Genomic DNA, 14818 nt, shown 5'->3' with positions numbered 1-14818 from the left:
ATCCAAGCACATTATTTTGTCTTGTACTCATTTATCTTGTTTGTCTGGGGATTTTGTTTTTGTTTTTGGCTACTGTTATAATTTTCCATGAAACTCACTAAAGATTTAAGTTGAAAAAAAAAAAAAAAAATAGTACTCTTCAGGTTCACCTGGAGTTCTGTTGATGCCCACATTGCCACCAAATGATTTTGTCTCCTCAGCCGACGACTGACTTTACTCCCTCTACGTCCTGCTTGTCTTCACAACCTATATAACACACCCTCTGATGATGTCTTGGATTGCAAAGAAGAATTAACTGTTCAGGTTCCAAACTAGTTTTTGTCCCAGTCTGAACATGCCGTCAGGCTCACAATTACAGTCGCGGAAAAAATTCTTAGACCATCAGTCATCAGAAACAATGGTTATCCAATCAAGTACTAACTCCTGAGTGTATCATGTGACTAAGACAGAAAATAAAACATGGAATGCCTAAAAGCGCTGTTTTTGTCAGTACAATGCCATAACTATTGATGTATGAACTGAAGTGATTTTGGTTATTATCAAGAAAACCATGGAAAATGACTAGATATCAGCTCTGAAATTAAACTCATGTGAGCTATTTTTGTTGTTATCATTATATTTGTCCAAACAAATGTACCTTTAGTTGTACCAGGCATTAAAATGAACAAGAAACTGAAGAAACAAGAGTGGTCTAATATTTTTTTTCCATGACTGTAGGTTTAGGAAAGCTCTATAAGATCACGTTTGAAGGTGGTCACGGCTGCCTATTGTCATAGATTTTTTTCCCGAAGACAATGTGAAACCAGTGGATCATCTCAAAAAAGAAGGATTTATTTGGCACACACAGGGTAAACTGGCATACTGACAGAGTGTCGGCATCCGATTACAAGTTACATATGATGACAGGTGTATTTAATGTTTCTTCAGAGTCATTATGTGTATATGCTACATAAGTTGCAGATAAGTCCACGGCTTGGTTGGCGCCCCTGTATCCCAAAAGGGCCTCGACCCAATTTCCTTGCTACATGGTGTTATGTAGATTAGACTGTATACCGAGCTCACAGCTTGTATGAACTTTATACAGAGTATAAGTGTGTCCAAAGGTCACATGTAACATAATATGGCTACGTAATGACATAATAAAAGTATAGACCCACACTATGTCCACAATCTTTCAGCAGTATGCATGCAGTTGCATCCTGGGACTCAAAATTCTGAAAAGCCCAAATAAATCTCTGAGTGTGTCATAAATGAAGCACTGCTGAAGCACAAGTCGATGACAGCCACTTTTTTCTCTCTCTCTCCAAGTGAGAAAATAGAATATTCACAGCTTGCATAATGTGGTTGTAATTTATTCACATTTTAAGCGATCTAGTCATCACTAAAGCATATGTCATAGAAGAAAACCAATAAATATAAATGGAATGCTCAGAGTTGTTGTTGTTGTCATATTTAAGGTACAATGATTGATTCACAAAGTCAAGTCAAGTGAGTACAAGGTAAAAACACACTTCACTTTAAAAGCAGTAATTGTCGTTTCTTTCTACTTTGTTAACATTGACTATTAAAGATGAAAAGGCAGCAAAACATCCTTTTATTCATCATTCACCTTTCTGACAGTTTCTTCATTGTGATGCATTTGCAAAGAAACATTAAAAGCCAGTCTGTTAAATCTGACAGGTCCAAAATACCTACAGGAAATCAGAGCTTATTTAGCTGTGTTTTACGGTGTCAAAAGAGCTTTTTGTTTGCACATAGAGCGGAAAAGTGAGATCATGATTGGTCACTGGAGATGGTCGTGTAGGCGCACTTTAATGCCGGGTGTGAACAGATTCAAAGCTTCTCTGAAGGCTTATGCTTCTTTTCAGCAAAGGTAACGTAAGTGAGATGCACACACATGATCTGATGTCTGAAATCTAGCACAGATAATTTGACTTTGTTGTGTGAAGGGGTGGACAACCTGATTGCAGTCTCTTTATTTACCAGCCAGTTAATTCCACAACTCAAGTTCTGTGTAGTTCGCTGCCGGGCAAAAACACATTGATCTGTCCTTGTTAGAGCTTGCTGTAAAGAAGCTTTAGCGTACTGGACGAGGAAAGATGAAAAAAGCCAACAATGAAGGCTTTACATAATATTTTTTTTTCCTATGATACGGTATTAATGGGAACACATAATTGCATTAATTCACTAGTTGCTGTATTATCATATTGTGCATATTAGTCATTGTAAAGCTGTTATTCTGTTATTGTATATTTTTTCCAGTATTTTGAGTATTTGGCTGCATAACATTTTACTTTTAGTTTTAGGATACACACATTTTATTAAGTTACACATATAGACCATTCGCTGTTGGCACATAAACATACATTACATGTGCATATTAGATCTTTAGTTCTTATAGTGTGTTTATTAATACCTTATTTTACAAGAGACTGGGTCATCAACGGCAATAATGAGTGATATGGGCGAAGTCAAGGGAAGGTTAAAACATTTGGTGTAGATTATTATAATAATCTACACCAAACCTATATTTTTGGGTAAGTAATTACTTATATTTTCAGGAAAATGTATTTTCAAATAAGAAAAAAATTGTGAAATGAGTGTGAATGTTTGGAAAGAGACAAAGTTTTGCGCCGTCATACTGGGTTGATTTTAAAAACTCTCAAAAATAAACTACATTTATTAAAAATACATTTGACTGTTATTTATGTCATATTCTAAACACACAGTGTTTAAAATTAATAACTGCATATCTATGCAAAATACATTTGAATATAATGTTAATATTATTTGTATGTTGTAAATATTGTTTAAAAAAATGTATATGATATTGATAATTGAAATAAAAAATCTTTAATTTGATATTTACTTTTGTTGTCCATCCATGACGCTGCCATTTATCAAAACTCTTACTATTGGGGTATGATCAAATATTTTTTTCTTCTAACCAATTATCAGGTTGTAAAATAGAGGGTTTAAGGTATACACTGAACACATTTTAGGATGATAATGTCATAGGAACTTCACTTTTGAGAACTTTGTAATTCTTGCAAAAAATAGATGTTAATTTTCTGTCCATCTGTGACGCAGTAGTTTTTGATATTTTTCATTTAAAAATATTTGAAACTAAATTTTGCCCTTTGAGTATGTTTAAGATGACATTTAGACCTTTCCAATTATGTGTAATATTTGTCTTAAACTTGTCCGGTTCAAAAGTTATGAATGAAAAAGTCGTGGGCTGTCCATCCGTGGCACCTTTGACCCCGCCCATATATAAAGTGACAGTGTAATACTAATATGTAAAAAGTTAAAGGTGAATATGTGTACCTTAATATAAAGCGTTCATGTACTAACTATGAGGATAACATATATTTACTCCATTAGATTTTTCTAGACACATAAATTCATCCACATCATCCTGTCCTATTTGTCTTAAAACGGTTATCGAACTAATTTTGTCGTTAAGCTAAAAATAAAGTGCCATGAAGCAAAAATAACCCGATTTCCACTGTGATGTTCTAATCTTTTGTAAAACATTCAAAGGTTAAGACATCTGGCAGCTAAATAGGTGTGCATTGAGCGTAGTGGTGAGGCTGTAAGCTATGTAGTTGTATAGGAGCCATCCTGTTCTCTCTGGAGTTCAATCCAGTTCCTGTGGAGAGACTGAGTTTCATCCAAAGTCCAGCACATGCTCTGGCCAGCTCTCACTGTGTGGGAGTGTGTGACTTGGCCTGGGACTGTTAGCTGGATGACTGGGTGTACGTGTGTGTGTGTGTGTGTGTGTCTGTGTGTGTGTGTGTGTTGTCATGGCAGTTTTATTCATGCTTTCAGGATTTATTTTTGAGACAAACAAAACCATCTTGCCTCTACACGACTGTGCAGCCTGTGTAGTCTCTTCAGTCTCTGTCATCTTGCTGAGACAATCACGTGTCTTTTACAGGAATATAGGAGGCTTAGGAAATCTTGGCTGAACTTATTTTGAACTTGATTTGCATAAAAACATGCAATTAGACAAGGTTTTTATCAATACCCAGCTCATTTATTTGTATGCTTCTACATGAATGGACTCGATTTAATGGTCAGAAGCATCAAGGAGTGAGTAAGTAAGCACCTATGGTAAATAAGGTTTGGCAGGAAAGTGAAAGACTCAATTGGATTCATATATATAGCTTACTCAGACAACAGTTAGGTTCACATTTTGTGAAATCATTTAGTTTTAGGTCACCTTAACCCATAAAGCCCTGGTGCTACTTTTGTGGCAGTTCCCAAATGAATTTTTCTCCCTATATTACCTTTCTTAAGTGATTTATCAATATTTATTATAATATTATCCTCTGTATTTTGCCTTTTTTTCTGCAAAAATCTGGTATTTTCCCATATTTAATTAACTGATTATGTAGATGTTTATAAAAGCTCAGAGTAAAGTTGGCTGTTATATCAGAAACAGAGAAAGCTGAAAAAAAAAATTGACTTTCTTAACAACATACTGTATATCATTAACTGAACATAAAGACAAGTGTCTCCATCCACTGTCATTTGTTAAATTCCATGGGTTTTACTGGGGAATAAATGTTGCAGAACAGGGGTGTCAAACTTATTTTAGTTCAGGGGCCACATTAAGCCAAACATGATCTGAAGTGGGCTTAACTCCAAACTTTCCTCTACGTTTTAGAGTGAAAACAGTAAAATCATGTGATGAAAATGTTTACATCTACCAACTATCCTTTAAAACAATGTGAATAACATGAACAAACTGAAATTTCTTAAGAAAACTAAGTGCAATTTTAACAATATTATGTCTCAGTTTTTCATTTACACATGTAAATTACAACTTACAGATCACAGTGGAGCAACAAATACACAAGACATTTAATAACAGACAGAATATTGGTAAACTTGCACTTCTGACATTTCAAAATGTTCGTATTTGTTCAGGTTATTTGTGTTTTTACAGTAAAATGACATGAAAATGTTTACATTGACAAAGAATACTTTGGAGTGGTGAGTATTTATAGGTTATTATGTTAACATTTTACTGATCCAACCCACTTGAGATTAAATTGGTCTGTATGCACTGTAAAAAATGACTGTAGAATTAACACCAAAAAGTTGTGAAATTACAACATAAAAAAACTGTAAGTGACAATACAATGCAAAGTTGTTTATTTGAAAATATTTTTGTGCTAACGATTAAATCAAATATAGCTGTAGTTCTTACAGGAAGAGTATGTGAACAAAACCAGATTTGTTTGTAGAAATTATGTATTTCTATTGTTTCTAGAAAATAAAACTGTAAATTGAAATACAATGTGGTGCCATTTAAATTACAAGACCATAATGTTGAAATAACGGTGTATTTGCTTTTTTTTTTTAATATATAAAAGAGTTATAGAAAAAGTAAACATTTAATAATGTAACATTTTAAATTTGTAAATTAATGGGTTGGTAGAGTTGGTGGAGCGGCTCATCCAGTAACCGAAGGGTTGGTGGTTCGAATCTTTGCTCTGACTGTCCATATGTCAAAGTGTCCATGGAAGACACTGAAGCCTAAATTCCTCCCAGTAGGACTTGGTGGCTTTGGAAAGCGCTTTGGACACCATGAAGGTGTAGAAAATGTGCTAAATAAGTGCAGTCCATTTACCATTTAAATCCAATGTTAAATCTACATATTTAAAATGTTAAATCTACATGTTTCTCTGTAAATATATTTACAGCTGGATGTGTTTTTTACAGTATTGTTCTAGAAACCACAGCTGCCAGTTTTTTTCCATTAAAAACAACAGGATGTTTTTTATAGTGTGTGGAACCTGAACTAAAATGATTAATAAATTAATTGTAATTTTTGTATTTCACAAATTCACCCCAAGGGCCAGACTGGACCCTTTGGTGGGCCGGATTTGGCCCCCGGGCCCATTTTTGAGACCTGTTGTAGAGGATGATGGTGTTTCCATGGTAACTACCGAGCCTCTGAACGTCCAAATGGGTCATATCTGATGACCATGAAAAGATGAGAAACTGTATTTACAACAATTATTTCCATGTATTGATAGAATTAGTGGATCAACAGGTATTAAACAGTTTAGATCAGTAGATGGTTTTGTTCCATGGTGGAGGTTTGGGTCTTTATGGGTTAAACAGGTGGTGTGTTGGTCACCAGGTTCTACACTCTCCTTGTACTTGTTAGCATTAACTCTCTACTTTGCCTTCCTCTCCTTGTAGCTTTGCCCAGCTATACTTGTGGTAATCCGGGACAGCTGCTCAACGGCCATCAGCAGGGGTCCACGTTCAACATAGGCGACAAAATCCGCTACAGCTGCAGTCCAGGCTATGTGCTGGAAGGTCACACCACCTTATCCTGCCTTGCCACCTCGGCGGGTACCGCTGCCTGGGACTTCCCCCTGCCCTACTGCAGAGGTATGTATACACAGAAGTACAGAATATTCTATCAACAGCTAAGGAAAACATGTCAAGGCTGTAATAAACAACAAATCTCATCCTTTAACATTTGAATTTGCAGAACCATTAAAATTAAACATGTTATACACAAAATATTAGTAACCACGTGGGGTGTGACGGTGCACTGGTTTGTACCGAACCGTTTCAGTTCCTTGAAGTGGAACACACACAGTATGAGCAGGGGTTCCCCTATATACAAAAAAAAAAAAACACTTTATTTGAGGCTGGGGCGCCTATAAGGGTAGTAAACATGACAACAGAAAGTAAACAGAGGCTACATTGTTGAGCTGCATTATGTAATAAATTTCCATTATGTAATAAAAGTTCAAAATGTAATAAGAATGTCACGTCATCTTGTAACAAAGCCGCATTATGTAATAAACTGACGCATTTTGTAATAAACTACCTCAATGCATTATGTAGTAAATTTTTTCGCATTATGTACCAAGTTATTACAATTTGAGAAATTTATTACAAAATGCACTTGACACATTTTTATTTTCAGGAAAATGTAAATGTGCTAAATTAATCTTTAAACTGTGTGGTTAAAGTTCTGATTATATTACCTGGAGCTCCTGTGACTAATTTCTTCTAAATTGCTCTGAAATTATATTAATTTGGATTGTTATTACAAAATGAACCATGTTATTACATTTTTTTGAAAATAAAAATGTGTCAAGTGCATTTTGTAATAAATTTCTCAAATTGTAATAACTTACTACATAATGCGAAAAAATGTGCTATATAATGCATTGAGGTAGTTTATTACGAAATGCGTCAGTTTATTACATAATGCGGCTTTATTACAACATGACGTGACATTCTTATTACATTTTGAACTTTTATTACATAATGGAAATTTATCACATAATGCGGCTCAACATACGTTCAGATGGCAGGTCTTAATGCACAACTCAGATTTTTTGTTGAAATCCAATTTTTTTCTGCGCTTGTTCTTATTACACATTAAATGCAACTTCTATCAGTTTTGAATATGAACTGAATACAACCCTGAAGTGACCCACATGCACAAAAGAGGTCCTGATGTAATGCGAGACCACATAGGCCCACACTGTGTTTACAGAAGTAAATGTGTTTTTCCTGCTCCTCCTCCTGGGACGCAGAATTGTGACACTTGTTGCATTTCAATGATGTAAAGGTCGGATAAATGCAACCTGGCCGTTCAAACTGAAGTCGCATTGCAAAATATCAGATACATATCGGATTTGGGACCACATATGAAAATGGCCTGGGTCACATGTGAAATAATCAGATTTGTGCTGTTCAAACTGTCTTTAACAGATCGGATACAGGTCACATATGGGCAAAAAAATTGGGTTTGGGCCACATTTGCCTGCAGTGTGAACGTATCCAAAGGCACTGAAGCTGGGTCGGACATTCGAAATATCTTAGTTTCACTGTCAGGTTTCTGTAGTTACGGAGAGCACACCCCCATACCCCCCCCCCCCCACACACACACACACACACACACACACACAGACACACACACACACACACCAAGGTTATTATCGTTAACGAAATAACGAAAACTAAAATTGAAAAAACATTGTTGTTAACTGAAATAAATAAAAACTATAATTAAAAGAAAAAATGATAACTAACTGAAACTGTACTGTGTGCTTACAAAACTAACTAAAACAAATAAAAATTCTGGATAAAATTCCTTTCATTTTCGTCTTTGTTAACATCAGATTGATACGAAATCGATTTATTTCCCTCAAGCAATTTTAGCTGCTGGCACCGTATGATATTTAACGGTCCGTCACTTCTCGTCACTTGTCGTTTAGAGTCGTCTTTTGGTTCCCACTCTACCTGGAAACATGGAGACTAAAGTTGGGAGACAGCAGCAGAGTCCTGTCTGGGATTTATTTGAATTTGACGGTGAAGAAGAGAAAAGATATAAAAAAAACTAAAACTAAGCGTTTAGAAAAAAGCAAAAACTAATAAAAAGTAGCAAACCTGTTCTAAAAACTAATAAAAACTAACTGAATTTGAGAAAAAAAAGTCAAAACTAAATAAAACAAAACTATAATGAAAAATCCCAAACTATTATAACCTTGACACACACACACACACACACACTTCACTGATCTCCTTCACTGTACCAAAAACGTATCAAAAACGTATCGAACTGAAAACCCTTGTACCAAAAACATACCAAACCGAAATTTTTCTGTATCATTACAACCCTAGTAACCACTCAGTCAGATATTGATAATTTTTTTCTAAACTGGCTTGAGCGGTAAAACAAAAGCAATGGGATTCACCATACCAGAGCTTCGGAGCGTGTGTCAAGTAATCCAGGGAATATTTTGCGAAGTGCATGTTGAGGCTTGTATCGATTTATTTACTGACATCCAAAGCCTCGCCAGGTGATTGTACCACATGACCGATTCAGAAAGTGGTTTGAGATTTGAACAGCAAAACACAGTTTGAAACCCCGGTCCCTTGTGTTTTGTCTTTTCGGATCACTGATTGTGACCGATTTGTCTGAGCTAATCTTCACTTGTTGAAAGATTTATTTTTAAATAAAATGGGTGAAAGCGTTCCAACAACAACACAAGCACATTCCCTGTAGTCACCCCAGTTTTATTGTTTCCATTTTCCCTCATGACCATTGTCATTTCTTAAAGGACAGTGTATGGAAAAATAGACACATCAAACCGATGATGCCCTTGTAAAAAGTTTGCATGCTGTATACTTTTTATCCAGTAGGTGGCTGAGTAGAGCATGAGAAGCCTTGAATCCATTTGATGAAAAGCTTCAATGCTGCATGAAATCCTCATGCGACCATCACTGCCCAGGCAGCCCAGTGAGGAGACCCAGAGACAGGGAATCTACTTCTACTACTTCTTCTTCTTCTTCTTCGTCTTCTTCTTCTTCATCTTCTTCTTCTTTGTCTTCTTGTCTTCTTCTTCTTCTTCTTCTTCGTCTTCTTTGTCTTCTTCTTCATCTTCTTTGTCTTTGTCTTCTTCCTCTTCCTCTTCTTCTTCTTCTTCCTCTTCTTCTTTTTCTGTCTTCTTCTTCGTCTTCTTCCTCTTCTTCATCTTCTTTGTCTTTGTCTTCTTCCTCTTCTTCATCTTCTTCTTCTTCATCTTCTTCGTCTTCTTTGTCTTCTTCTTCGTCTTCTTCCTCTTCTTCTTCTTCATCTTCTTTGTCTTTGTCTTCTTCCTCTTCTTCTTCATCTTCGTCTTCTTCTTCTTCCTCTTCTTCTTCTTCGTCTTCTTCTTCCTCCTCTTCTTCTTCCTCTTCTTCTTCGTCTTCTTCCTCTTCTTCATCTTCTTTGTCTTCTTCCTCTTCTTCCTCTTCTTCTTCTTCATCTTCTTTGTCTTCTTCCTCTTCTTCTTCCTCTTCCTCTTCTTCCTTTTCTTCTTCTTCTTCCTCTTCTTTTTTGTCTTTGTCTTCTTCATCTTCTTCTTCGTCTTCTTCTTCTTTGTCTTCTTCTTCTTCTTCTTCTTCTTCTTCTTCTTCTTCTTCTTCTTCTTCTTCTTCTTAGTGCATTACTGCCACCTTTTGCTCCGGAGTGTGGGTCAGACAATAGATAAACATTCTTTATCCCCATAACATAAATAATAAATGATGGAAAAAAAAAAAAACAAACCTGCATCTATTCACCTATATTCTCATGCACTCAACCTTCTCTCTGTTTTCCACAATATAGCCCCAGTATCTCTCAAATCCTATCATATACCCCTGTGCTCTTTAAAAAATCCAGAAGTACCCTAACCTGGACAGTGAGGTCTACACCTGCAGGTGAATATCAGGCCTAACTGGCAGCTTCCATTCGCAGGTTCACATCAAACACACCAGTGAAAATATACAGTAAATATGTCCATAAAACCATTACCAAAAATGTATAAACACACTAATAAATACATGCATATCCACAATGTAATACATTAACACGGGTAAATATTTCCAATAAATCAATTCACAATCCCAACAATAAAACTACCCTCTATGCACTTTCCACTTGGTATGTTCCCTCCTGGACCTTATAAAAAGGTGTCTGAGCCTCTGGGGAAACCTTTTACCCAAACGCCCCAGGAGCAGGAAAAAGAAGAGGTATGTTTAACACAAACCAACAAAGAAACAATCAGCATGTACTCTGGTTTTATCTTTGTAACTCAAGACACCAGAGACTGCAAATGACTTGAAAATCGCTGCCTATTCTCTTTATTTTCAGGAGACACTCCTCTAAAAGGTGTCCTCACAGTGTTGCATGAATGATGATATAAGATGAATTTTGTTGAAAAAACTGAGTATGTAAAATTAGGTTTCAAAATCACAAAAATGAGCAGCGTTTTCTGCTATCAGAGTGATGTATTCCTGCTGAAATCTCTGAAATCCCATCGAAGTGTGGAGTTCAACTATCAACTCAAAAAAGGACAAAACTGGACTAATTACTCTAAAGTCAACAGTGGCTGATGTAGTCCAGAAGGAGGTAGTAATGCAGCTGAAAGGAGATTGTGATGAAATCCAAGAGAAAGACACTTAATCTATCAGCTTTATTGGACTTGGACATCCATGCACGTTTGAGCCACTAGAGCCAGAATCCAAATCTGTGCCAGAGCCACGAATCAACCTCATTTCTCTGTTTGCAACAGACGGACATTTTTTTTCTCCTCCATTTGTATTGTATATTACTGACTGTCCTAACTTTGCTAAATTACTAAAGCTACTTTTGCAGGATAGCTTTGCTTGAAAAGCCATAGTTCAGTCACATTGTTTGTGAATTTATAGTTTAATTATATCATGATTTATAATGATGTAGGGTTAGAAATAAAAGTGTTTTTTTGTTTTGTTTTTTTTTCTTTTTCATATGGTAGAGCCTCACAGTCAGCTGTTCATGTATTAATTTTTCACTGGCTGATAAAACTACCTCATCCCACAGACACAGTTGTATGCATTTGCATATGCCTCCACATGACCTGACAAGGTTTTCTGTGGTTATACTGATATCTTATTTACCATGACAGGACCTCATGTGTTAGCTCCCAGTAAGGCGCTTGTGCCAGTTGTCCTTCCCTCACAGTTTGCGAGCACCCCTGCGGCAGCGACACCTGCCAGAGTGTGTTGTCTGACCCAAGATGACATAGTTCTTGAAAATAGTTCACTGCAGGCACCTCTGATGTTACTGTATATAGCGCCACAGGATCTCACTTTGTTACAAAAAAACCCCCAAACCTTAAAGAATTAAAATCTATCCACATGCCACCAGCACTTTAGTGTATGTCCATTTGCTGACGTGTGTGTCTGTGTGGCCATGTGGCCCTTGGTTTGTGTCAATGTGCCTAGTGAGTAGAGTGCTGAGACACCGTGCCATCTGCAACCAGGCCGGGAGTCAGGAAGCCCACATAGGAACACACATGGCTGGGCACCATTCGCCAACACAGTCCCCACCCACCTGGTCCCATGCAGATACACACACATGCCCACATTCTATATAGAGTTTTGTCAAATCTAATTCCTTTATGTGCACTTCCTCATCTGTTTTTACTTTATATCATATCAAATGTTTCACTGCAAAAGTACGAAATTTAATTAACCTTGTTTCTAAGAGACAAAAAATGGAAGGCAATCTTATGTTAAGATGTTATCTTAAGATATCCTCAGCACCTAACATGAAACAATAGAAGTTAAAACAAGGGTTTGCGTAGTGTCACAGTTAGAGAAAGATTGCTTTGCTTATTTTAAGTGCGAGACCACTTGCACCGCATCTAAATTTTATAAGGATAACTGTTTTCATCGTCTGTAATAAGCACAACTTGATTAAAATTTCATCTTCCTTTTTTTAGCTTCACTTTTCAGTGTCTTGATTTTTACATTAGTTTTAAGAATCGAACTAAGCAAATTTAATTCACCCCATTGGCAGATGTTTTTGCTTAGTGCAATACAGTTTAATATTGAAGAATATCCAGCTTCTTTCTTGCCTAACATTTTGCAATCCGTATAGAGCTCTGATCTCTTTATCTTTTGTACCTTTTCTATAATTTACTTCCACTTGTAACAGCTCTGACTTTCCTCCTCCATGCTTGCCCAGACACCTTCCTGAGAAAGGAAAAAAAACACAGTTTGAGCAGTCAAGGATGTGATTATGCCACTTTTTCAGCAGAAATTACATGCCAACAAGTTTTAGAAACTGGCAATTTCCTCTGTGATTAATTGAGGGCTCCAAGAGCAATATAAAAGTCAGTGTGTACACCCAAGTGCTCCTTCATAATACATAAGTGTATTGTTAATGTCACTCCAATTATAGAACCAGCCCACATGTGTAAGAGCAGAAATCATGTTGTTTCTTGGGACTGAGGGAGAACATGTTGGCACAGTCATCCCACTGGAATCAGGAGAGGACAAATGTGCCAGCGCTACTGGACAGTGTAGGCACAGATGATGCACATGTGGTGGCTTGTATTTATCAATTTGTTCTCAGGTTTAATCTAAAAAAAAAAAAAAAAAAAAAAGTCTATCCTGCCTTTTGGGTCCACTTGAAAGTAGTTCAGAATCACTCTTCTAGTCACTTCCTGTTACTATTTGCAATGCTCCATGTGCTTTCAGCGGCGTCCATCAATCACTTCTCTGCTCTTTGAAAACGTATCCCTCCCATTTTAGTCAGAACAGATCCTCCAGGAAGAATGCCTGCTGTTAAATGTCATCACTATTACTTGGATCGTCACGGGCACATTTCTATTTGTGTTGGCATGTGCATATGCTCCACTCTACATATTAAAAACTTTGACATTTAGTAGCTTGGCCATTTTTAGTTGGCCCATTTAAAATCCCAAACATGTTCCTCTGATGTATGTTAAAGATGCATTTTTTTTTTTTAAGCATACTGAACGCGAATATTTTTATTGCTCATATGCTTGTCCATGCCTCCTTATTTCCTGGTTGCCATGGCACTCTGAGGAGTTGAAGTGGTTCTATACGTTTTATGGAAACCGTGACATTTTAACTGACAGCTTGAAAATATGTACTGTTCAACCGTGGGAAGCATTCCGACATCTATGTTGGACTGAGTGGGGGGAAAGGAAAAAACACAATGTGTTTTTCTCCATTCTCATATTGAGGTGGTCAGCTTTTTGGCTTCCCACTGTCTATAGCTGTGTTTCATCACAGTATTTGATGTAATTTAAAGAATTAAACTTTTTAGTTTTGGAAAATTTCATTTGACTTTGAAAGATGGAGACATCATCTCAGTGACCATCATAGTAATTTCAAATGTAGTGAACATTCAGTGGTCAGTCGTGATGTTTATGTGACAATCAAAAAAAATGAATCCACCTCTCTGGGAGATGTTTTTGCTTAATGCAATACAGTTTGTTAATATTGAAGAATATTAAAGAAGAACACTTTAGAATTATTTTGAGTGTTCCCGTGTGTTAGGTGTTACTAATATTATGGGTTCAGGCCCGTATTTGGGAGTTGGACTCAAATTAACATGATTATGAATATATTATATAAAAACCCATTATTGAACCTGCACTCTACCTTAGATTATAACCACTCCAGTCCATATTTTGAAGAGGATTGTAATCAGTTTTTGGAACAACATCAAATATGAAGTAAAGACTTAGATGGTAGTAGCAACAGATATGAGATGACTGAAACCAAATTATTCCTACTTCATGAAAAAAAAAAAAAAAAACAGTTTCTTTGTTGCAGTCTGCATAACTGAGCTCATACCGATACATTCTTACAATAATACGCAGCCTCTGAACAGTGCTAAGGACAGTTGCTAATACATATATTCGAAACACTTTTATTAGCACCTTTCATTAGGAGTCTTCTGCTGTGAGAATGAAATGCCAGCCTTTAAAATGTAGACTACCCATTTTAACTCTACTAAGTCCTTTAAAAAAATAAAAATCACCCCATGAACTGTTGCTGATGAGCGTGTTCTCCTGTTGTTGACACAAGCTCATCAGCCTCAGGAAGATACTTTGGGCCTGATTTCCTAAGATCGCAAATAACGGGTGCAAATGTGCTTGTTCGCACTAAAATATGCACGTGCTATTGATTTGTGTGTCAGGGGTGATCAACTAAGATTGCCTGCGCAAATGACCATAGGCGCAAAGTCTTGGAGACCGCCCTAATTAAATGAGGATTTTGCGTGCGCTACTGGTAGTTGTCATGGAGACAGTGCTGTAAAAACTGCTCTGGGATATGCCAGCACTCATAAATATGCTCTTTTTCCACACGGAGGGGTGAATAGGCATTTCTCTGTTGTTTATCCATGCTGAAGTGTGTTATCAGTGAGATAAATACCTTCTCTCTTTATGTCGCTCTGTATGGTGAACGAAAACTTTTAAGTCTGTGGGCATGAGAGAAAACCCTCCAC

At 36.6% G+C, this 14818-nt stretch overlaps 1 protein-coding gene across 1 annotated transcript in view; it reads left to right on the top strand.

Annotated features, from left to right (window-relative positions):
• The window catches only part of LOC115428430 (CUB and sushi domain-containing protein 2-like), a 195798-nt gene that overhangs the window by 175138 nt on the left and 5842 nt on the right, over positions 1-14818 (top strand). The window contains exon 4 of the mRNA XM_030147474.1: positions 6220-6414. Coding sequence (XP_030003334.1) covers positions 6220-6414 — 195 coding nt within the window. The remainder of the gene's footprint in view (positions 1-6219; positions 6415-14818) is intronic.

The sequence above is a fragment of the Sphaeramia orbicularis genome, chromosome 11, assembly GCF_902148855.1.
Source record: "Sphaeramia orbicularis chromosome 11, fSphaOr1.1, whole genome shotgun sequence".
In the NCBI taxonomy this organism is placed as follows: domain Eukaryota; kingdom Metazoa; phylum Chordata; class Actinopteri; order Kurtiformes; family Apogonidae; genus Sphaeramia; species Sphaeramia orbicularis.
Note: the sequence above shows the minus strand (reverse complement) of the source record. Positions and strands in the feature narration are given on the sequence as shown.